Genomic DNA, 26,748 nt, shown 5'->3' with positions numbered 1-26,748 from the left:
AAAACCAGATGGGAGGAGTAAGTCAAAGTATAATGTATTATCTAACAGTTCTTTGTATTGGGAATATTACTTGATAGTTTGGAAAGTAAAGGACACCAGTTTGTTAGGTTTATTCATCCACGGACTACTGGATCGATATCCAGGTATAAAAAGGTGATTAATAAAACCAGATGGGAGGAGTAAGTCAAAGTATAATGTATTATCTAACAGTTCATTGTATTGGGAATAATCGTTGCTCGAGTGCTACAAAATAAATTTAATGTTTTTACATGCATTACGTTTAAACATGGTTAACACCTAATGAATCAATGCTATATAAGAACACGGCAACTGACTGGTTTTTATTATAATTCCTATCACCGATTCATCTCATTTCTTATCTATGATCAGTCTGTAACTATAGTAACTTAATTCATTTTAACTACTGCTACCAAACTGTTTTTCCTAAAATGTATATTTATATTTTAGTTTTATTTACGATCTAATTCTGTTTAAAATGAATTCATAAATACATTAAGTATATATATATATATCTTTATACTTGTATTGTTGTTAAGTGTAATAAATTTGTTTTGATGATGTCTATTTGTATGTAATATATGAATGATACAGTAGATATCTCAAACATTTATGTTGTTTGTGTATATCGTCTTCTCTCGAAGCAAAGGGAGCGGCTAGTAATACATATAAAGTTTTTAACAAGTAACTTTAAATGCAATACACAAAATCGGGTATAGTATATAGATTACACGATACTGTGGAAAGAAAAACACAACCAAAACATCAAACACGTAACATGCATAAAACCACTATAACTTATAACAAGCCTAGTCGTGTTTTCCGATCTGCCCATGGTTACTGATGAGAAGTAGAATTACACGATACTGTGGAACGAAAAACACAACCAAAACACCAAACACGTAACATGCATAAAACCACTATAACTTATAACAAGCCTAGTCGTGTTTTCCGATCTGCCCATGGTTACTGATGAGAAGTAGAATTACACGATACTGTGGAACGAAAAACAACATATGTAATTCTTAAGCTTATTAGTTGTGTCGTTTATTTAGTTTTTGGGACACAATTGGCTATCTGCGCTGTGCCTACCGCGGGTATCGATACCTAATCTTTAGCGTTATGAACCCTCACATTCACCACTGAACGAACTCGTCATACACAAATCTTCCATAATGAGTGTCTGTTATACCTAACTTAATCACAATTATGTACGTCTTGCTTTGTGTTACTGCTGTACAGTACCACGTTAATGATTAAGTAATATGAATATTTGTTGATTATTCCTTCTCATTATGTTTTACCGATAGCTATCGATGTTGACACTGTATGTTTTAATGGTTTGTTAAATATACAGTTCATCCAATAGAATAGAAGGTAAAGGATGCGATATGATACGAAGATACTTTTAAATCTTACGTCAGTGTCATTAGCTACGTAAATGAATGAACTCAATTTCCAAGGCGTGATAGTCAAATTTCACAGAAAAAGAAACACGATAACCTTAAACTGAGGAATGAATTACTTGTATTAGGTAAATTATGGTAAAAACAAAAACTTGTGTTTCAGTATTGTAATGTGTTCTCCTACATTATGTTCTAAGGATTACTTCAACACATCAGTATACAAGGCTTATGCTAGCTAGAAATTCAGAAACTTCCTTAGATCAGTTCATTAAATCAGCAGAGATGGACTTCCCTATTGTTATAATTCTTATCTTTCTTTATCAACATAACTAGGGTTGACGAATTTTTCTGAAGCTTAGCTTGTATTTTGGTAGACAAGATAGCTAAGGAGAAGATAAGAAAACCAGAGACATCACAGTGTTTCACCAGTTTACATGGTACATATCAGTGTTTTGCCATATTATGTGGCACGCCTGAGTTTCATATTGTATGGCATGTCTGAGTTTGATATCGTATGGCATGCCTGAGTTTCGATATTATATGGCACATCTCAGTGTTTCACTACGTTTTATTGGAACATTTCAGTATCTCACCTTATTATATGACACTTCTCAATGTTTCACTTCATTATATGACACATCTCAGTGTTTTGCTACATTATATGGCATATCTCAGTGTCTCATCTTATTGTATATACACATTATAATGTCTCACTTCATTATATGACACATCTCAGTGCTTTGCTACATTATATGACATATATCAGTGTCTCACCTTATTGTATATACACATCATAATGTCTCACTTCATTATATGACACATCTCAGTGTTTTGCCATATTATGTGGCACGCCTGAGTTTCATATTGTATGGCATGTCTGAGTTTTGATATCGTATGGCATGCCTGAGTTTTGATATTATATGGCACATCTCAGTGTTTCACTACGTTTTATTAGCACACCTCAGTGTTTCACTACGTTTTATTGGAACATTTCAGTATCTCACCTTATTATATGACACTTCTCAATGTTTCACTTCATTATATGACACATCTCAGTGTTTTGCTACATTATATGACATATATCAGTGTCTCACCTTATTGTATATACACATCATAATGTCTCACTTCATTATATGACACATCTCAGTGTTTTGCTACATTATATGGCATATATCAGTGTCTCACCTTATTGTATATACACATCATAATGTCTCACTTCATTATATGACACATCTCAGTGTTTTGCTACATTATATGGGCATATCTCAGTGTCTCACCTTATTGTATATACACATCATAATGTCTCACTTCATTATATGACACATCTCAGTGTCTCACGTTGTTACATGGTACGTCTCAGTGTCTCGCCACATTATGGTGTTAATGTTTTTTACGCAAGGCACTTATGTTTTATTTATCAATATTTTTATGTGTGTGCAGAGCACCAAGATAAAACTCGCGTTTTTTGTACTTTCGCCTGATAAAATTACATAACAATATCTAAGACTTATTTTCGTAAGCTTTGTAAAAAAAAAAAAAACTTTAAAAGCCAGCTTGATTGATGTTGTTAAATCAAATTACACATTTCCAATTGATGTTGTTAAATCAAATTACACATTTCCAATTGATATTGTTAAATCAAATTACACATTTCCAATTGATATTGTTAAATCAAATTACACATTTCCAATTGATATTGTTAAATCAAAATACACATTTCCAATTGATATTGTTAAATCAAATTACACATTTCCAATGAACCTAACCTAGAAATTTTACAGCTGCTTATGAGTTCAACCTCGAATTTCTAAAATCACTCAGTGCTCACAAAACGTGGTGTATTTTAGTTATGTTCATATATTCGTAAAGCTACAAATATATAATTTTACCGTTATAGAATTAATAGCCAGCGTCATCACCAGCCTGCATCTTCGTTTTTACAATATGAATAGCCGTTTACATGTTGCTATTAATTTACTAATTACACATGTTGCCTATTTTTACTCACTGCTAAATATAGAACTAAATACACTTATTTAATTATCATAACTTAACTCTGAATATTTTTGGTAGATAACGAAGTTTTAAGTTTCCCCAACCCCAACTACCACCTAAACCCAGCCGACATCAACAGCAACCCGGAACCAACCTTCAACCCAATTGGCTTGGATGAACGCTTGTTTGAAAAGTGGGATGCGGTAAGGAACAGTGGCGAGGCTAAGAATGGAGAATCTTTGGACATCAATTTGAACTCTACCTTTGGCCAAACGGAGACAGTCATGGCAAACCCGGACAGAGATAATAACATGTAGGTCTTTATTTTGTTTTTACTTAGATGAGTAGATTAATGGACCAGATTACGGGAATGAACAGATGAGCACAGATATGTGAAAGGGTAATAGAAAACCAAAAACGACTAAGCAACTGTATGAAACAAAAAGATTAAACATGTATAACTGAATGTGCTAACTTACAAGCTGAAGTAGACGACATATAGTGCAATTTTATTGATAATTAATTAAATTAGGAGTTAACTGTTTTCTCTTTGTTTGCATTCTAGCATGAGTGTCTTTATCTTATGCCTTCAAAAAAAAAAGAGTTCTAATGGAGTTTTACATTTTAATCGAGTTTTACAACAGCTATAGACATTAAAATATATAATATTTGTAGTTTTACAAATTAAGTTTCATTATTTTGATTAAATTTAAATGGTTTTATCATTTCATGAAAATCGTTTATCCTTTTGTTTTTATGAAAAATCTTATTAATCCCCCAAGAATGCGTGGGCCTAGTACGATACAACGTTTTAGTTGTTTGACATTTGTTTAATTATTTTTATCAACTTCGGCATATTAATTTTTACAAAGTTGAGTTTTCTCAAGAATCTGGTCGTTGATAAAAGTTATAATTTAAAATGAATATGATTTAGTTGGATCCCCATGCTTGGTTAAACCAGCACTGCTTTTAACAGACGGATAATTTAATAAAAGGAAGATATTTAAGTTTATAAACAAGTAGCTATAATTTTACTATTATCATGAAATTACGAATTATTTTAAGTTTCTCTTCGTTAGAGTATTCACAGCGCTGTCACTTATATATATCATGTTTGGTGTCGTCTTGATGGAAATTTAAAGTACTTTATCGACACTAATGATAGCTTAGGCTGTTTCCATGAAACCATTATTTTACAAGTTGTATGAATATTCAATTCACAAAAATAGGTGCAACACTGCTGATACAACACAGACTTGTTCGGAGTCCGATATTAACAGTCCCATGAGAAAAGACTCAAATGACAATACAACCACCAAGGAAAGAAACGGTCTTTTGGAGTATTATCTGAGTCTAGAAGCTGCTGTCAGACAACAACAGGAGGCTAATCAAAAAGCAGAAGAAGAGGAATTGAAAAAGAATCATGGCAATGGCAGTGTACAGGTGACACCTGAAAGTTTGGAGAGGTAAGTCGCGAAAGTAACAAAATAATTGTAACAAACTAAATTGTTACGACACATAAACTTATCAGACATATGAAAGGATTTTCTCAAATATTTAACGTACTCCACTGAAAATTTATTTCTATGTATTTTTATAATCAATAGACTATATATATAATGTGTTCAAGAATTTGATAGAAATTTTCGCTGTTGCTTAATGGCAAAATTTGTATCTGAAATCCCCTTTCATTATAATAATATTTTTAATATATATAAAATCTAACATCGAAACTTTTTTTCAATATTAAATTAGAGGAAAACAGGTTAGTACTAAAGAACGAGAAATATCTCATTGGTTATATAATAAAAGTAATTAATCACTACTGAAATTACGTAAAAACCTGACTATTTTGTCAGATATCTCGAAGAAATACACTGTTTTTGAGTGTTTAAATACGAGTGTTTCATGAGACTCGCTAATCCAGGCTGCACTGAATTCACTAAACATCTATTTTGATTAAAGTTGTGCTTACTTTGTTACCTTTTTATTTTCTATGTAATTAAATTTCACGAATAATCCAAGTCACAGATATTACGTTTTACTGAATTTCGTTACTCTAATTTTTATGAAGTTTTCATTCCAAATTTAGTCTTTGACATTTATATTTTCCTGTACAAACTGAAATTTCATTTTCTGCAGTTCCCTAAATATAAAATACTGAAATTCTGAATTGCATTCGTTATACGTTAACCACTTCACATGATATACACTTGACATTTACTCTCTACAACACTTGTGTGTTGTAATGATAATAGTTCGCAATTAAAGGTGATTATTGATCTATTTAAGGTGGGTTTTCGTTCTTTATTTCAGTAATCACGTGGCAGATCAATCCATTACAACAACATTACAACAACACCATAACGAAGCAAACAAATATGTTCCACCAGTAGAGAGCGCTGTCAAAAAAGATGCAGTTTCTACGTATTTGAAGAGACAATCTATTCCCTTACCTGAAAAACCTTCTGAAGAACAAAAAGTCTCTTCTCTTGAGAGTACTCAGAAGGCAGATAGTCCTAACACATGTTATAAAGATGATCTGTTGCCTCCCGGCTGGGAAAGACACGAAGGTGGGTTGTTTCAGGCAAATCACTTCATGTACATTTTGATCTCGAATAAAAAATAATAGATTGTAAAACTGTGTGACCCAATGGTCAGCGAATCTCTATAATGTAAAAAAAAGTAATTTCTTTGCTCCTAAACTATTCTATATAGCAAAATACATTTATAAAGATGTTTGTTGGCGAGTATACTAGTTTTGGAAAGATAATTATTTTGAAAACTGCTTACGACCGCCATGACCTGGACAATATGTGTCTTTATTTACATTAGTCTTTAGACGAAATTCGTGTTACTGTTTTGTTTTTAAATTCATTCTACGCATGCGTATAACTTCAGAAGCTAACATTGCTATTACCAGATGAAAGTGGTCCGTATTACTGGCACATCAGTAGTGGAAGTATTCAGAGGCAGCCACCCCCACCAACGGTACCTCCAATGGTCAACTATACCATTCAATCCAAACGATCGTCTGTTGGTCTGGAGTCAGTATGGAACCCTGTAAGTGTTATGGGCTGTTCATATATTTTAATTTATATAAAGTTAAGTTGACAAAGAAATTCAATATCTCTGAAAATAATCATACAAATGAAGGTGTCATCAGAAAATCCAAATATTAAGGTAAACTATTACACATCTTGAAAAATGAGGTACATTTTTTAAATTTATTAATATCAGTTTCTCTTTAGAATTTATATTTGGTTTGGACATGGAAACACAGTTATGACCGAGTTGGATCAAGAGGTCTCAAATATAAATGATTCTTGGAAGCAAAACTGGTTTACTCTGTTTCTCGATTATTTAACATTAACTTGGGTTTTTTTTTTTTTTTTTTGCTGGACATAATTTCTATCGTAAATATATATGTGACCTTTATCTCCAGAGTATAATGTTCTTGTACTCATTATTTTGCATTTTCGTGTATTCAGGAGCAGGAAGCGCAATTAGTGTTTTTCAGGGCGGTTCAAGAAGTCATTTGGAGATTCTGAGGCAACAAGGGTTAGCCAAACATAAACTGAAGCATTAAGTAAATACAAGACAGCAGTACTGAATAACCTACAGCAAACCGAAAATAAACGGCAAAATAAAAAAAAACCTGTGTAAATATTATATTTTTTCTTTTTATGATATACCAGCTTGAAGTCTTAGCAAATCAACTTTTTCGATGTAATTAAGTTAGTGAATGATAATAGCAATACATGTATTATAGTAAAAGTGTAACACAATCTTAACAAACAATATATTACAACATATTGAGTGCATAACACTAACAAACAATATATTAGAACATATTGAGTGCATAACACTAACAAACAATATATTAGAACATATTGAGTGCATAACACTAACAAACAATTTTTGCAATAGCTAATGACACCCACTAGTGATCTCTTTGGAAGTATTACAACGTGATAAACCATGCATTCATGTTACTGTTAGCCCATCTGCCAATCATTTCATCAAATCTGTGCATCCCCGGGTACTTTGCAAGTGTTACAACAAGGCACATCGTGCTTTCATGTTACTGCTAGCCCATCTGCCAATTACTTCATCAAATCTGTGCAACTCCGAGTACTTTGCAAGTGTTACAACAAGGCACATCATGCTTTCATGTTACTGCTAGCCCATCTGCCAATCACTTCATCAAATCTGTGCAACTCCGAGTACTTTGCAAGTGTTACAACAAGGCACATCATGCTTTCATGTTACTACTAGCCCATCTGCCAATCACTTCATCAAATCTGTGCAGTCCCGGGTACTTTGGAAGTGTTACAACAAGGCACATCATGCTTTCATGTTACTGCTAGCCCATCTGCCAATCACTTCATCAAATCTGTGCAGCCCCGGGTACTTTGCAAGTGTTACAACAAGGCACATCATGATTTCATGCTACTGTTAGCCCATCTGCCAATCACTTCATCAAATCTGTGCAACTCCGGGTACTTTGGAAGTGTTACAACAAGGCACATCATGCTTTCATGCTGGTCTATCTGCCAGTCTTGATTGCCACCCTTTATAGTGTCATATCATGTGGTTTGAATAATTAGTAATGAAACACAGCCTTGGGAATGCTTAAATATGACCGGATAGAGCGTACAATTGTCAATTCGTAAGTGCTACATCCTACATCTAGAATATATATATATATGCATACACACGTGTCGATAGAAATATTACTGTGAAAACGAAGTTATTATTATTATTACTTGTATGTTTTAGACCTCCTGGCTCCGGAACTGGGTTCACTGCACTTTTTGACCCCACCTTCTTACATATTTGCACCCATGATCAGGAGTTATTTGTCTCTTTCGGTAATGTGTTTGTGAGACAACTAACTCCCCAAGAAGTCGTAAATGAAATAAAAAAACAAAAAATTATGTTCTGGATATATATATACATTTACTATAAAAATTGTGACTTATTCTTTTTGTTTGTGAAGTCATTCAAATCCGTTTCAACTTGCAATTGATTACATACGTTACAAGATTTATTATGTTTTGCTGAAATTATTAAAAATCGAATGTAGAAAATGTTTCTGTGGAAAAGTAACCAGAAAAAAGTGTACAAATATTAGCTAAAATCTGTCCAGTGCACTACGTTTTTTGCCATTTTTCATAATAATTATAATTAACTTTTACCATGCTTAATTTTACCTGCTGGATATTAAGGTTAGTTCAAAGAATGATGTTGTACGTGGGTAAGAAAATTACCAAGTTTACGAAGCTCAGAACATCATTATTGCCAGTTTCAACAGCGTGTTACTTTTTCTATAGTTATCAAGTCTAGCAGCTTCATCTCCACCTACCGGTAAAGTTTTCGAAGAGGAAACGATCTCGGGACTCACTCGACGGCAAGAGAACCAGTTGAAGTATGCATTAATCTTATCCAGTATCTCTCTGTGGTTGTTCTTATCTCGCTCATGGCTGTTTTAGTCCAAGGGCTCTTTTTTCCATAGAAACTTACTTGAGAGTTTTTTCACTTTATTCTAGGCTTTTGTATAACTTTTTCCACCTTACTATTTTATTTCCCTTCTCTGTTTTTCTTTCTTTTCTTCCTCTCTCTCTCTCTCCCTTGTCATACTATTAATCCGTTGCACACGCATTCCGTGACCAACAGTATGAGGTTTCTGAATAACTTTTCTGATTTTTTTTTTCATCAGTTCGTAGTTTAAAATTTTTCTCTCTTTCCTGTTTTTATATTATCATGCTTATTTCTTCCCTTCCAATATTTTTTTTTATAATTCACTGCTCTATCGGTCTGTGTTTATGACCATATACGTCTTTCAGTTTTGCTGGGATTCTCGTTCCTGATCTCAGTTTTACCTCAATGGTTATCTTTTTTTCTTTTTTTTTCAGTTCTTCCATCCTGATTTTGCTTCATCTGTGTCTTCCACTTGGTTATATTTTATTCTGTTTTTCGTGTGTTATTCCGATGTTTCTATTACTTAAAATTCTCAAATTTTACTTATCTATTTTCTTTTGCTCTTATTGCTGCTACTTTTCTCAAAGGTGGTTTTATTTTTCTAATCTTCTTTTTCTACGTTTCTTCTCGTTTCATTTATTCATTCCTATTCTTTTTTCCCTCATAGTTTTTATAACTTAGGTGCATTATCTTTATTGTTTTATAATGTTATTTTAAGAGCTATTTTCACTTTCTTCGAAGTGCAATGCCATTTTCATTTTTAAAAAACTTGTATCATCATTTTTATACCTAAAATGCATATAATACGTGTATTCATACATACTTGTTTGAATGTGTGTTATAAAATGTCACAGTATCATGTGAAATATAATCGCGCGCAAAATAAAAACAAACAAACAAAATACGTAAAATCTTATCCATGAATCTTCCATCAAAAAGAGGGAAAGAACGAAAGTGCAGTAAACCTTTGCGCAAGAGCATTGCCCACAGTGAAATACAGTTCATGAAATATCTTCCGATTCGCAAGATACAAATGAACACAGATACCTAGTTAATGATTTGTTTTAGGTGATAATTTTAATCATTATATTATTAGTTTCCTTCAGGATGTCTGATAATAACAACAAAAAACAATCCAGTTATTGGTTTTGTTTCGTTGTTTCTTCTTTCAGTCATTCAACAATATTTAAAATAAATTTTGGAGCAAAAAATCGTCAAGATGTTTTCGTCTTTTTATTATGGTAAATACGATATTCATGTTTAATGCTAATTAAATTTGTTTTTATTAAGAAATGGCTATAAAACATTGAGATTTTTATCATTTGTATAATTTCTATACTTCACAATCTTCTGGTTCTGTGACACACCAGGTGTCGTACGAATTGCGACAGGAAAGTTGCTATCACAGTTTGTACAACTGATTGGAATTTCGCGCAAAATTACACAATGGACTATCTGCGCTGTATCACCGTAAGAAATCGAACCACGGATTTTACCGTTGTAAGTCCGTAATCTAACGGCTGACCCACCGGGAGACCTGTTTTTACTATGTAATTTTTACCTTACCAGAATGAGAATTTTAAGTTTTTCGTCGTATATACCCCATTCTTAATTTCCGACTTATTAATTATATCTGGAGTTTAAACGTAAATTAACAACAATGTATTTACAAAATTGCAGAAGACGAAGCTACCCTCAGCGGTTGTGTAGCCTAACGCCTGATAAGGTAGGACACTTAGTATAAAATTTAAGCGTATCATAAATAATTAAAATAAGTTAAAGTAAAATTTTACTGTATTATACCATGTTGTTATTGTTTTAACCAAATTTAAAAACGTTTCGCGAAAAACAAATACATTTTATAAATAGAAGTTAAAAGGTTTGCTATTTTTTTACATAAAACTTTATTCTAGGTGATAAACCAAATGCAGTCTACTTGCAATGAGTTTCACCTTTTAATAATATTTTTTGTGAGATATTTTAGTTACGTTCTTTAGATGGTCAGAAGATTTGTTTGTTCTTAGTTATGTACAAAGCTACACGATGGGCTATCCGTGCTCTGCCCACCACGGATATCGAAACCCGGTTTCTAGCGTTGTAAGTCCGCAGACATATCGCTGGGCCACTGGGGGGGGTCAGCTCAGAAAATCATAGTTAAGCAGTAAAACGATACCTAGTCTTGGAATTTTTGCACAATGTAGATTTCATTTATCTGGTTGAAATATGTGCTAATTATTTTACTTTTGTAAACTCAAATGACACTTCTAAAATAACATTGTTAGTAAAAACCGTATAATACTTATAGATAGAGTATATTATTTGTTGTTTATAGTACTGTTTGGATTTAGTTTTCACGTAATCCAATAAAGATACACGTATTTATATTCCCAGATCTAAAAGAGGTGATATCCAAGAGATCAAAAGTACAGTTTTTTTTTTAATAATATTTCAGAAGCCCATTAGATTTGCTGTACGATCTCTAGGATGGGCGGAAATAGCAGAAGAGGACCTAACTCCCGAGAAAAGCAGCAAAGCTGTCAATAAATGTATTGTTGATTTGAGTCTTGGACGGAATGACATTTTGGATGCCATTGGGCGATGGGGAGATGTAAGTGTATACATGTTTAATAGGATGTGCAACAGTAGATGGAATTTCACAAAAATTACTGAACGCTAAATAATCTCATCTCATTCTCATTTAGATTTAATTTCCGAAATATTTGCCCACTATGTATGTTTCACACAGCCTGATTGATAAGCACTTGACTAAAATTTGACCTGTATATATATATATATATATATACATTTTTTTAAATTGTCTCTTTCGTTTCATACAAACATTTTATAAAAGTAGTGTTTGTGTAAACTTCGTTTAACAGTATCTAAATATGTGAACTGACAAAGACAATCCTGTACCTGAACGTTTTAAAACGCGACAGTTGTACATTCAATGAATAAAAGGAAGAAATCATAATAGTTTATTCAGGATGACCCGATAGTTTCGAGAGTTCCTAGAACAGGACTTGCGTGTGTAACTCTTTTTCTCACCAAGGTTCTTTCTCGGGTGAGTAAAAATCTGTTGACATTTAACAGTTAAAATTCTCAAAGGACTAACCCAGTATTGAGAAGTTTAATTTAAACATAATTGGATTATTTTTTATCACCGTAAGTCCTAAGTGACTAAATTATTTTTTCATCTAGCAAATATAAATCATTAAAGGCCTAAGGGATGGGGAAAGTTTAGGACTTATATATATATATAAACCACACCCCAATGATTTCATTATCATAATTCGATGAAGAAGTCAGAGGAAACATACCACACGAAGGGAAAACCATTTATAAACTTGTTGCTTCGAAATCAGGAACAAATGTTCAAGTAACACATTTAATGAAAACAAAATGTTCTAATTCTAGGTTTTCAATGCTCTCAAGAATATAAGAGTGTAGAATACTTTCTTTGGTAGCTCCTTCTATAAGGTTTTGAAATTTTTTATACAGTTTCTGAATTAAGTGAAGACTAAAATAAAAACATTCGGTTTCGTGATAAATTCTAACGTGTTTCAGGGAAAAGACCTGTACATGGACCTGGATGATTACTGTCTTCGTTTAATCAATCCTCACGACCTAACTGTTCTAAATATTCAGCCCATCCAAACAATACGAGTATGGGGAGTGGGCCGAGATAACGGCAGGTTTGTATCTCACAATTAGTATATCAAACTCATATTCTCTTTATACACTATTATAAATTTATTTATAATATATTATAATTATACTCAGATTCACTTTCTGCACGTACTTTTATTGCAGTCAAAACATGAATTCAGTGCATGTAAAAACGTCTAGTTATGAATTTCACGGTAGTTTTTGTTACTTGAAAGATATAACTATTACTTAACAGTTAAGGATGAATATTCAGTAGACAGATTACTATACGTTGTAGAATAGTAAATCTTCATCAATACTATTTCGATATTCATGGAGAAAAAAATAACTGAATGAAAATGGAGCATAGAATCAAGAGTTCTCTTTAGAGAACCTGTCATGAAGCAAATAAAGTATATATATAATCAACAGTTCTTTTTAGAGAACCTGTCATGAAGCAAATAAAGTATATATATAATCAACAGTTCTTTTTAGAGAACCTGTCATGAAGCAAATAAAGTATATATATAATCAACAGTTCTTTTTAGAGAACTTGTCATGAAGCAAACTGAATATGTAATCAAAAGTTATCTTTTATGAACTTCTCAAAGGGATGTCGATGTTTTGATGAAATGTGCACGTATATCTTCACTGGTATTGCTCAATTAACTTAATAAAACGTTGAAGTTTCAATAAACCGTTCACTTTTCTTCATTAAAGATTTGGAGATTTAAACCGAAACGTTTTTCTAACTGCATTCGTCTTTCACTGAAAATTCGTCCTTAATGATTATTTCAGTTTCGTAGTTATATTTTTTAATCTTCGTCAATATATATATATATATAACATGTGTGAAAGGGGATTCAAATAATATAAGCAATTTTACTAACTGTCATAGCAGAAATAGGAAAGTAATCTAAATTTCAGTTATCATTATATCTGTAGCGATTTTACTTTTAAAATGTTCTTGTTATGTCAAGAATGTGAGTAGCTGAAGTAAAGAGCTAATGTAACAGTTTTTTACAAACAGTAGGATGTGTATGAATGTATATAATTTCATTTCAAATGCTTTAAACGATTCTAAAGAAATAGATACAAAATAATGAAGTAAACGATACGTGTTTCACTTTTTAGGTTTTTAGGGACAGTATTTCAGTTTAAACTGCACTTCAAGCTTTACATTCCTCTCGTCAAATGAGTAGTTCAGATTACAGTCAAACCAATATTTTTTAAGATAAATTCTTAACTTACACTTAGAATGAAAGTAAAATTAAAATTAATTATATCGTTTAAAGTTTCAACAACAGCTCTAAAACATAAAGCAAACCACGGTAATGTTAAATTACAATTGTAAAATATAATGAACACTTAGAAGAAGTATTAATACGATACCTCACAGTGTATTAATGTCAGAACAAAAAAAATATTTTTAAATGATATAAATGTTAGCATAAACAGGACCAATCAAATATAAATATAGTTATTTTAATTAAAGTTGAAATCTCTATTATTTATATTAAAAAAATTATAGCATCGAATTTCATTTGTATCATTCATAAAAATGTTAGCTTATATTTTTATGAATAAGTGGATTTTGAAACGTTTTGGGCACGGGCTAACCTTGTGGTAGAGCTTTGGATTTCAGAGCTGTCTTAACAGGTTCGAATCCGCACGATACCACAAAATTTTCCTTGCACTTTAAACTGGAGTTGCAGTCAATCTCTTAGCGTGTATGGTGGGTGGAAGGGTGCTGCTGAGTGGCTGCCTTCCGTCAGTTCAAAATTAGGGACGTTGATAGATAACTTTGCCACAAATATAAATACTGAAATGTTTCATTCCTTTTACAAAGCAATCATGTTTACCTGTTGATGTTTAAAAATATTAAAGTTTCTTTATTTACTGCTGTCAATTTTACCATGAATTTTCTTGTAAGATAATCTGTTAAGGTTAGACTAAAAATAAAACCAGGACATTTCAACCTTATGCTATATTTGGAAAAATTCAGTAACAACAGGAAATGAAGATAGGTTAAAAGATATTCAGAACGAATAAAGATAGATAGACAGATAGATCAATTTATAAATAATAATTTAGTCCTTAGTTCTTCAATAACTAACTTAATTTTTGTTTTCTCCATCTTTTCGTGCTTTCTGATAAATTGTTTGGAACAAACCTTTAATACAGAGAAAGGTACTTAGTTTCTCTAAATATTTTGTTGTTATTTTTCTGTTTTTGGTAATGAAAGTGGAGTAATGACTTTTCATACGGCGGAAAGTATAGTGTCTTACTTCAATTAAAACTAATATGTCTTCTAATACGATATTTTGATCTTTATTTATTATACTCTTTTTAAACCTCAGTAGAATTATAAATGCCAACAACTTTTTTATCTATCACTAAAATGTATTTAATTGCATGTATTTTTTGTTTCATTAAAATACTGAATGATAATATTTTCGTTATTGAGAATTACATTATAATGTTTTATTTCTTGTTATAAATTTGAATAATGCTGAGTAACCAAACAACAATTTCAGGTGAGCAACTATAAATATATTCATATGTAAGAGTGAAAACCTCTCACCAGCCTTAAGAGTTGATTATCAAAACTTATATTTTTAATCTGTTAGTAAAACATCAGTTAAACGTATGTTTAGTTTGATAGTCGGATTACTTGTAATTTTTCTAAACACTTACTATTATTCGGTGTATTTCATTCTAGAAATAAAATGTTACTTCACAAAATTAGAAATATAATGAAATAATAACTGTTATAATGTGAGCGCCTTTTGCTGGCGAAGTATGATTATAATCAATACCATTTGTCATAAGACATTGGTATTAGGCTTATTGTATTTTCAAATACTACTTCTTTATTTAGTCCCTTAGGGCTTTTCCTAGCAGAAGAGTGCATAATGCTATTTTTAAATACTGCATACTTTATTCAGTTCATTAGGCTTTTTCAATTAGAAGAAATGTGTATAACGGTATTTCAACCACACTATGTCCTCCACGTCCATTGCCGCCGACTCGTTTCGCTCAGTATCAGAGCTCATCAGGCTGGCTGGAATATAATAAACTTTCTCCTCGGAAAACTCAAAGGGACCGAATAAACAATTTAGCGTTTTAAAATAAAATAAACCTAATACCGCAGTTTTATGACAAATATAACTGATTATAATGCAATAAGTTAAACCCCAGATTTCAGCCTAGTGTTTTGTCATTATTCTAATTATTCAATGGAAGAACAACTTAGTTGAGTGAATTGTAAAGGTTAGACGTGTCATAATTTTCAACAATCTCATTAATGCATTTTATAACTTATATCACACTTGTTTTTAAGTTCTTCACTTTAAATTCCTGTTTCTCACAACAATTCCTTGTGGGGTTTGACCACAGGGATTTTGCCTATGTTGCACGAGATCGGGTTACTCGGAAGCAGATGTGCCACGTCTTCCGCTGTGACATCCCTGCACGAATTATCGCCAATACACTGAGAGACTTGTGCAAAAAAATCATGTTAGAACGTAGCTACCAACAAAATTTTGCAAATCTCGTTACCCACGCTGCTTCAAAGCCAACGATGAAAGCCGAAAGGCAGGGAATAAAAGCAGTAGCTGCTAGGCCTACCAACTTACCAGTGGAGCAAAGGCGTCTGAGGCATATGAATTCAAGAAATGTTTACAATAGTAAGTACACTGATATACTTAATACAGTATACAATCAAAGATATAAAATCAACTATTGAAAGATAACTTTCAAATACTCGTAGCATGGTTTTTAAATTGTAGGAGTCATTTTTCCCTTCAGGCCTGGCATGGCCAGGTGGTTAGGGCGCTCGACTTGCAATCAGAGGGTCGCGAGTTCGAATCCCCATCACACCAAACATGCTCGCCCTTTCAACCGTGGAGTGTTATAATGTGACGGTCAATCCCACTATTCGTTGATAAAAGAATAGCCCAAGAGTTGGCGGTGGGTGGTGATGACTAGCTGCCTTCCCTCTAGTCTTACACTGCTAAATTAGGGACGGCTAGCGCAGATAGTCTTCGTGTAACTTTGCGCGAAATCCTAAACAAACAAGTATACATTAATATCATGAATATCCCAAAATTTGGCATCTTGTTTTTCAATTTGTAAAATTACCAAAGAAATAAAAAATCTAACTTATGTTTCTTCCGTCTTTTATTTGACTTTTTTCTTTTAAGTTTATTGGGGAAAAATTAATCAGAAAATGTGCAGTTTAATAATATTTTAAATCTCGCACTATGCACTTCACGATATTAATAAAAAACTGTTTTTATTATAATAATATTTATTAATTTAACTTGGAAAACGTAATAATAATGTATTTTAGATATAACGAAACGCTATTTGTCTTGTGATTCATAATAATATTTTTTAGTAAATGACATGTTAAGAAACAAACCAAAGTAAAAGATTAATATATAATTAAGCATTTTAAATAATTCTATTATTGGCATTAGTCCGCTTATCTGTAAAACCTGTAGAATAATTACCACGAGCACTTCTAGAAATGCTTTCATACTTATATGTCATATTATATAAGTTTAGATTGAAATTACCTTGCTTAACACTTAAAAAGAAGAAATTATTGTGTGTTTTAGAAAAATATGTGTTTGTTTGGCTGCTAATCATTTCCTGATATGCCTGATATAAAACGCTTTGTATTTTAATAGATGAATCAAACAATTCTTAAAGGATAATATAAGTTACCTATCTACGTATTTTACTACATAGGTCAGTCTTTCCCTACTCCTATGGAAGAACCAAGAAAAATTATTAAAGCTTACTACCTTGGAACTACATTGGTGCTAAAACCTTCTGGTATGGACGTCATCAACAGCGCTATCAGTGAACTGGTAGTATCAGTGCCATCTGAAGCCTACAGATACGTTGATGTTGTTGTGTCGCCCTCTACTATCGCCATTGCGAAGATAGGCGTAAGTAATTATATCGTTAATTAGAGTTAAATTAATATTTAACTCTATTTTGCAACATATTTGTTAACAGTCAATTGGCTTATGCTTAACGTTTCTGCACAGCAACCCTTTTGTTTAACTTTTATTAACATCAAGTTTTGTAAGTTACATTCTATTTACAGTCTCTTTTTTTTGAACAGCCTGATCCAAGACTACTAGCTGAATGTAGAGTGCGCTATCTGACCTTTTTAGGCATTGGACAAATAGTGAAGTAAGTACTTTCTCATTCTGATTTAATTTATTTGTGATAAAAACTTTTTAAATAATCTTAGTCTAATATTAGATCTATCAGATATATGTATAATTCATGTTGGTTAACATTGTTGATATCTTAAAAAATAATATAGGATATTATATATATCCTTATAAGCAATAATATATATCCTTGTAGGAAATAATATATTCGAATTCTATAGGCAATGAATGTATAATAAATGAAGAATATAGAATATGAGCCATACAAAAGAGATAGTGAACTTTGTTATTCCTGCTTATTTCCAGACACTGTGCTTTCATCATGCACACAGCAGATGATCAGTTTATTGCCTACGTGTTCCATTGTGAGCCTTCCTCAGGACCACTTTGCAAAACAATTGAAGCAGCTTGCAAGGTGAGGAAATAACAAGATGTATAGTTTCATGTTTACTGTCAGCATAATAGTTGAAGCTTTTGCGCAGACGTCATATCCTTACAACCAAGTAAAGATCACTGTATAACAACACAGGAGTTGTGGCGCTCAGAAGTATAGAGTACGTACCATTGATTTAGCCAAATTGAATATTAGACGCTGAAGCATAATATCTAAAAAAGTAGATGGAAGATGAGCCAATTTTTTTTTCGTGAGTTTTGAAAAAAAGACTGCAAATCAACTACATAACGTACATATGTTTAATTGAAACCTTCGATTTCAAGCAAGCATTAATGTTCGATATATATCATATAAGCTGGATGACTGAAAATGTTTTACAACATTATTCATCAAATAATAAGACATATCAATTAAAACATATTTTCTTGATTTTTGTTGTTGGTTTTTTTTCTTGGTGCTTGGTTATTGATATAGTAAAACAGTTCTGAGCAAAGATATCTATTACATTCCTGGCATAGCCTGATGATTAAAGACGCTCGACTCACAATCTGCGGGTTCGAATCCCGCCACAACATGCTTGCGTTTTAAATCGTGAGGACGTTACAATATGATAGTCAATCTCACTTTATGTTGGTAAAGTAACCCAGAGTTAGCGGTTGGTGATAATAACCAGCTGCTTTCTAAATTAGAGACGGGTAAGGCATGTAACTTTTCATGAAATTCCACAACAAATAATCTATTATATTTTAGTACCTTATTCTAGTTGGTTTAATAACATACACAAAAAATGAAGTAACTACTGGTCCTTCAACAAATTAAAATTAAGTTACTATCATAGAAACAAAGTTAGTTATTCTTCTGAGCTAGTCGTTCGGGATAAACATGTCAGTTTTACTAAACTTTGCAGTTCAATGTAGATGTAAGACTTTATTTCACACGTCTGATTGTAGGTTGGCCACTCAGAAAAAAAGTTACACTATAGGATAATATCCAATCTCACATATTAATATTCTAAAGCATATGGTAGTCCATATTTTATTCGAAAAATATTAAGATGACTTCTTAAAACTAGTACATTTCTTCATCGTGTTCTCTGTCTGATAGCCTTTTTCGGAACAAAGTCTTAAACCAGTTTTAGTCTGCCCATTGTCAGACAAGTTCGACCTTATTATACAATGCAACATTTCTGTAAACCTTCAACAGCGAATTTCCCCAAGTCTATATATCTGTCTATCTTTATCAGTGTTTTTATTTTTAACATCGTCAGACAAATCGGACCTGCTAGTATATGCGCGAGTTGATTCTATAACTCCGTCTTTATTGAGCTACAACACAAGTTTTTGTAATCTAACACCTATTAGCTTACACCATCAAATAGAATCGTACCCTGACTGTCTGAGATGTACAGTTTCGAACTTAAACAGCGTACGTTAGCCAGCTAGATCGATAGCCAAGTATAACCCTCAGTGGAGATTGATATGTTTTGATATTTTGAAGCCGGCTTGGCCTATATTTTAGTTACGCAGTCACTCATACATTCATTGGTCATTTCGAGACATTTATGGAAGCTGTCAAGCTTTTCAGCTAAATCTACTTCTGATGGCTAAGTCATCTTTCGCTGCTGAAGATTGATTTTGGTGTTGTTTTATAGGGTTTGATATTGCAATAAAATCAAAATTTTTATTTAGCTGCAGGCCTAATGCAGTTGTAAATCTTTTGGATAGGTAAAATGAAAGCCAATAGTCCAATTTTATAATACTATAAAGATTTAAGCAACTCCAAACATAAAAACAACTGAGTAAATCCATGGGATATAAGTCAACATTTGTAACTTATTAATGTATCTATAAATTATGAACTGTTTGATTAAGAAATGTTTACTTCATATGTTAGTTCACTGGTCGCTCAGTGATAAGCTTCAAGACTTATAACTCTAGAATTCAGAGTGTGACTCCTGCAACGGATACACTTCATATATCCCACTTCGCTGCTTTGCAACAAAAACAGATTTCAAAAGTTCTCACAATTTAAGTGAGTAAACTCCACATTAGTTTCACACATATGTATTAAAGGAATAAAGTCAACGTTCAATAGTACACAATAAATTGGACCAGTCTCATACACCATACATGTTTCAACATCTTATTGCGTTATCATCACGACGTTTACTGTATTTCTTTTACACCTCTGTGTCAAAACTTACACAACTGTCATCCTAATCTTAATTCACATTTTTTTTTTTTGCATCCAACCTAACAATCTAGTGTTAATTATTTTGTTTTTCTGTAATTAATATTTTCCATAGCTTCGTTACCAGAAGTGTCTTGACGCTCATCGAGAAGCCTTAGCTAGAAAGAATTGCGAAGGTCAACAAAGGAAGGTACGGTGACTGAATCGAAAGTAGGCTTAAGTTTATAACTAAACATTTCACGTATTTCTTTAAATTATACTATTGAACACCCTGATAGTTGTTACTGAATTTTGATTCCTGTTTTTACAGCAGATTACATTTAAAGCATATGATAAAAGTCCAGGGATCAAATAGTATTCTGTTATAGATGACTAAATTACATTAAATGTTATCTACAAGAATATATCTTAAGGGTTCATTAAATTAAATGTTGCTTTATTTATATGGATATAAAGGGTTCCAAGCAGTTTATCGATATCAAAACGTTAAGAGCAAATTTTCAAAATAATTCAGATCAAAATGTAATGGTATTTCAGTTGCTAATATTAATGATTTACAATAGTTATTGTTGCAAGTGTTTAAATTGTACAATACAAAATACGTATAGCAACTGGTTATTATTCTAGTCTGAGATATTAACTGTTCTAATGCTACAGTATTTCTTTATTATTAATATATCCAAAATAAATTGTTTTTATCATCATAAACATTTTTACTTTACAGGGTTTAAAGTCAATAATACGAGGAATGTTTGGAAGTTTAACCAGTAGTTTGAGCCGGAGTATCGAATCATGAAGACCTGCGAAAAGAAACTGTGTCAATACGTTTCATGTTATGAAATTCTAACATGTATGTGTAACGTGTTTTAGTTATTACTTTTAGTTTTACTTTTTTATTATATTTCCGGAAAATTCACAGCGCTGCCGAAATATAGGTTTTGCTTGTTTTCATTATCACTATAAAGTAATATTAAACAAATAGCAGAGTTTTCGAATGTAAAAAAAAAAAACAACTAAATTTCTTCATGGTGTCATTTTTAAATACGTGTTGTTGTTGTTTTTTTTGTGTTTTTTTTTTTGCATAATAATACATAATATCATTTTGGTTTGTATTTCTGATTAAGTATAATAATATTTATTGATTATCACGATGTTTCGTATGTTAGCGTCATCTAGTGGTAAGAAAATATATACAACTGAGCACTATCTCGACATTAGGCTAATTGACAATTTTTAAGAACCAATATGTTATTTTTCCCTGTAGGTGAATTTGTTTTTTAGTAACGTAAGTAATTTATCTAAAACAATGGTTCTCAAACTTTGTCAAAGCAAGCCTCCCCAAGGATCTTTAAAAATATCAAAAAACAATTGCGCCTCCCCATAGTTTACGATTTAAGATATTGCTGTGGAAAAAAAACCACCAAGTTTAAGTGTCAGGGCTTGGCATGGTAGGGTGGATAGGCACCTAACTCGCAATCTGCGAGTCGTGGAATCGAAACCAAACTCTGAACTTATTCACCCCTTTCAGCGTTGGAACGTTATAATGTGACGGTTAATACCACTATTTGTTGGTAAAAAAGTAACCTAAGACTTGGCGGTGAGTGCTGACTAACTGCCTTCTCTCTAGTCTATCACTTCAAAAATAGCAGCGACTAGTGCAGATTGCCTCGAGTTGCTTTACATGAAATTCAACAAAAAAAAGTGTCACGGTTAGTAAGGTAAGATAAACAAAAACTATATATGGTATATTGTTCTTTATTCGTTTTTTGTTTGGGATATTTTTCTAACAAGTTTTTTTTTTTTTTAAATCGTCAAACCTTCTTTCTTAAAAACACTGACGCGCAGCCAGCGCTGTACTTCCCTGTAGGTTCCCCGATGGGACAGCGGTAATCTGTGGATTTATAACGCTAAAATCATGGGTTCAGTTCCTTTAGGTGTATACAGCAGATAGCCCGATTTGGCTTTGCTATAATAAAAAAATCAATCACACATGCTTCTCTGTAGAGAGGCGCCCATAGTGTGAAAATCGCTGGCTTAGAGCGTCTTCTAGTATTAAAAATAATTGAAAGATTTTATTGACGGATTTTTAATTCAGTGTAAATCCGTCGAATATCGTATATATAATACGTTCCACGTTGCTTGCTTATCTAAACGTTCAATGAAACAAATTAAACATCATGTTTATTAAATCAGAATCACAGAATCTTCAAAAATCTTTCAGTTATCTCACATTTAAGTGGGTAGGGGATTAAGAGATATTAAGTTCGTGTAAGCATTTATATATATTACGTACTTTTCGTCATCATTATAATTTATAGAGAAAGCTGTTAGTTTTGTTGACAATATCTTATTAAAATATATTAAGATGTCTGGTATATACTAATTAATAGTTTTCTTTTAAAAATGATGGGGAAAGTGGCGGTTTTTCGTCAATTTTACAAGGACAATATTCGAAATTTCAACATTTAAGTTATTACAAAACCAGTAATGTTTCGACTGTGCTCTACATGTGTTCTGAAATGATAACATTAAAATTTGGCCTTGTTTGACTCGGCTGTTTAGCTGTAGTCTTTCGTGGGAAAATTAGTATTCTATTAAAAATGTCAGTAAATTACACGTGAACAAGTCAGTTATGGAGAATTATTGTGATTACCTGGGAAACTTGTTTGTTTATTATCATTTGTTGTGTAAATAACATTTGGAATGAAACATTGTAGAACAACAATAAATGAAAAAATTATATGTTCAATTGAAGTTTACTAACCAAATTTCTGAAATATAATTTAAGGGCAGATGTAAGAATATATTTTCAGCAAGTTGTACGTGTATATATATATTATTTTTATTTTCGGGAATATTAGCTGAGAGAAGATGTTTCGATACACGTGTTTTTCTTTATATATTTCGAAAATATCACATCCTCAGTGTTGTGTAATTGTTATCATAAGAGGGTAATGTGGCTTAAGAAAACTGTTATATATAAATTGATTGTATATATTACTTAATCGATTTTCCTTTTTCAATTTTCTTGTTCTATCATTAACTTAGTCGTAAGCGAAGTACTTGGACTGATGATCTTCTATTACTCATGATTGTATAAATTTTAAAGTTTTTTTATATGTTTTTATACTTTGAAAAATCCTATTTTAAATATCACAGACGAAAAACTTATAGGTCATTACAAATGATTCGCAGATTGAGTTTGAATTTATCCAGTTTGGAGGCCTCACATGAATTTTACGATCATGTTGGACTGTAGCTAACGCTGACTAATATTGAAGGATTCCAAATTTTGATTGTAATCCTTCTCTAAGTAGGAACTTCTGAGTTAGAAGTTCATCAAACAAGTAGTTTGGCGATATATATATATTCACTAAAAGCCGAAATGAAATAATTAGACTTTTGTTGTGAAATGTTATTTCACTTAATGTTTCGTGTATTAAGGTTGTAACTACAATGACACAGTATAATTAACTTATTGTAAACCTGCTAATGTGTATCATTGTTATTGAATGTTGTTCTAAAAGAAAGCTTGCTTATTCTTCGCTTTTTGCTTAATAGCGATAGTTATGTGTAGGAAATACGTTATGAAAACCTGGACTTCTAGTCACCATGTGGGGTTGTTAGACAATTGTGATCTCTGTTCTGAAGTTGCGTTTGTTATTTTTATCGACTTTTCAGGCTGTAAGAAAAATTAGGCCTTAAGGAAACGTTAGAATAAGAAACTTGTGCATACAGCTATTTCGAACTAAGTTTCTGTTGTATTTTTCTAGCTTTCTAAAACTTATGAAATACACTGAATATAGTTATGTTCAAATCAACATAAAACAATATTGTATTAGACGAGCGTAAACACGTTGGATATATAAAGATAATTTATGTCCATATGACACGTGAAGTGCAATGGCAGGTTTAATTAGGAGCATCAAATAATGACCTGACCCATGAACTAGCGCTGATGACTGCGTTTGTTTTTTCATAGATCGAAGTGTATAATAAATGTATAGGTTTTTGCTTTTACATCTCAAAAGATGCTTATTTTAAGTGCTAAAAATGTTATTAAGTGAGTAAAATCTACTTGTGACAGTAGTGATACTAGTTGTTTTATCTTGTAGAGAATAAATAATTCCGTTTTTTGTGTGCAATAAATGTTGATCATAAACATTTATGTTTACTACAATATTGTTACACTGAAACTGGCTGTATGTCTGATAATTCTTCAATTCATGTATGATGCGAATAAATATATATATATATTGGTGTTTGTTAATTAACGTATCCGACTTTTAAAAAACCGTAAAAATATCGACTGTGTTTTATCCTTTACAAAAATAACATTATTTTACCAAACAACACACTTCACATGACTGAAAGTATACTGATGATTGTTAGTTAGCATTGAAATGACAAGAACTGTTCGGAAGTTTTAAACAACTTTTATGTACGTTATATTTAAATAGGTGTTTGCCAACTGTTTGTGCTAGTACGTTATTCTTCGCAGAAGTGGACTTTCGCTTGAATTTCCTGTAATCGCAATAATTCTAATATATGATTCTGTCTTAAAGAAAAATGAAAATATATCTTTTCTCTTGAATGTTTCTGGTATGTTGTGAATTATTTATGTCAGCCAGTGAAGATAATTTCTGGCGTTGAAGAAGAAAAGGTAAATTTGTATAGAAATACAGGTATGTATTGACGGGGATTAATTTATATAAAGGATCTGTTATACATTTTCTAAAACTACGTGTTTCCTGATTTGTTTATTTGTGTAGCTTCAGAGCCTAAACAATATACTTTAGTTGTTTGATAATGTAACGTATCTATTTATATAAAAAATTGCGCCATCTATAGAGAAGGAAGGACTTTTTCGGTAAGACTTTTGACACATTTTCTGTATTGTTTGTACTCGATGGATAACGAAGAAATGACTTTACTGTACGGTGTGAAAACAGTCCTGCACGTGTACATACCTTTTAACTTTCAATTACTCGTATAAAGACTAAATTTGCTCTTTCTTTCGTCTTTGCTGTTATTCCAGATTTAATGTTTATGTATCACGTAAACGTCTTTCATTGTACTGGAGCATGTATGTTCACCATTAAAGTGACCCATCGACGTCTGCTATTATTTTACATACTTTTTCTGCAATTCGAACGAGATTCATAAAAATCTCTTCTGATAAAAGAAAACTGATTTAGATTGGTCATCTAATACTGGTCGTTTCATTTCAACTGCTTTTCAGAGTTAATGTGATTATTCAAAACTAGTAATAACGAAACGGAAGAATGTTTAGCTTTTCTCTGTGTATGTATATTGAACTGTCTTAAATAAAAATATTACATGTTTATAAAGTATTTGTTGAATTCTTCAGTAGGTATTACAATAAATAACTGATGCTTTAATTTCACAGGCCTGCAAATTTCAACTTCATAAAAGTTGTTTTGGTTTTAATAACGGATTTTCCCTAATTCAGCTAAGCAGATTTTGAAAATATTATTATTTTTTTTATCACGTAAGGATTTTTTACAAATCGGGGAAAAAAATTCTTACTTAAATCAATTTATTATTTCGTTTACCACAATGAACATTTTTTATTACTATGTGGATTCTAGAATGATCGATAAGACTCTCACGTAGCGATTGGTCTAGAGAAATCTATAGCCAGTGGTTGTCAACATTTTAAGCATGTGACAAGATTTCAATGAAAATGATTCACTTATGACGTAAGTTTTTACGTGATGGAGAAAAATGGATATCATTATCAGATTCAGCGTACAGGAATTCCCGTAGAACAAGTAAACATTTCAAGACAATAAAACCATCGCAGGCCTGTGTTTTCAGCATACTTACTATGGACATTGCCATGGGGAGGAGGAGCACTAGAAACCTCCAGGGAAAGGGTTCCTTGGGAAAACGTCTCTGAAATTACCCTCTCTCACCTCCCTAAAAAATGAATAGAATCATGGTATTTTATATCCTAAAAGTTAATTGCCAGGATATAAATTATCTGTGCGCGAGTGATTTCACAGTACTGTAGACATTGGTATAGACTCTAGAGAGTATGTAACTTTTGTTTTAATTAATAATATTAAATGCTATAAACTTATTAGTATTCTTGACTTAGTATGTTTACAGTTTTTCGATCTACACGTGTGACATAAAGTGAAATACATGCGAAATTAGTAAACTCATATAGTTGTTAAAAACAAAATAGACCAATATTTTTTATTTGCACCAGGGCCACAAACGTTTGGAAAATGCAATAAGACTGAGCACATCCCCTGGCTTCATTCTGAGAGCTGGCTAAAAATAAAAATAAAACTCTAAATTTAATAAAGAATGTGTGTTACAAGTTTGGAAATATACGTATAAGCAACCATCATTTACTTTTCCTATTTACCTCCAGATGTCATAGCTG

At 31.9% G+C, this 26,748-nt stretch overlaps 1 protein-coding gene across 2 annotated transcripts in view; it reads left to right on the top strand.

Moving 5' to 3' along the window:
* Positions 1–25,677, top strand: part of LOC106467372 (protein Fe65 homolog) — a 42,048-nt gene extending 16,371 nt beyond the window's left edge. Inside the window, exons 2-16 of one of the 2 annotated variants that reach the window (XM_022395540.1) lie at positions 3,498–3,732; positions 4,649–4,885; positions 5,736–5,992; positions 6,343–6,482; positions 8,756–8,850; positions 10,584–10,629; positions 11,356–11,511; positions 12,471–12,598; positions 14,736–14,741; positions 15,951–16,240; positions 17,310–17,512; positions 17,692–17,762; positions 18,053–18,161; positions 20,446–20,520; positions 21,055–25,677. In XM_022395540.1, coding sequence (XP_022251248.1) covers positions 3,498–3,732; positions 4,649–4,885; positions 5,736–5,992; positions 6,343–6,482; positions 8,756–8,850; positions 10,584–10,629; positions 11,356–11,511; positions 12,471–12,598; positions 14,736–14,741; positions 15,951–16,240; positions 17,310–17,512; positions 17,692–17,762; positions 18,053–18,161; positions 20,446–20,520; positions 21,055–21,126 — 2,120 coding nt within the window. In that variant the 3' untranslated portion in view covers positions 21,127–25,677. The remainder of the gene's footprint in view (positions 1–3,497; positions 3,733–4,648; positions 4,886–5,735; positions 5,993–6,342; positions 6,483–8,755; positions 8,851–10,583; positions 10,630–11,355; positions 11,512–12,470; positions 12,599–14,735; positions 14,742–15,950; positions 16,241–17,309; positions 17,513–17,691; positions 17,763–18,052; positions 18,162–20,445; positions 20,521–21,054) is intronic. The other variant, XM_022395541.1, reaches the window with a different exon arrangement.
* Positions 25,678–26,748: the final 1,071 nt, after the last annotated feature.

This window comes from Limulus polyphemus, unplaced genomic scaffold (assembly GCF_000517525.1).
Source record: "Limulus polyphemus unplaced genomic scaffold, Limulus_polyphemus-2.1.2 Scaffold2590, whole genome shotgun sequence".
Classification (NCBI taxonomy): domain Eukaryota; kingdom Metazoa; phylum Arthropoda; class Merostomata; order Xiphosura; family Limulidae; genus Limulus; species Limulus polyphemus.
The sequence above is the reverse complement of the archived record's forward strand: the minus strand, read 5'-3'. Positions and strand labels throughout refer to the sequence as shown.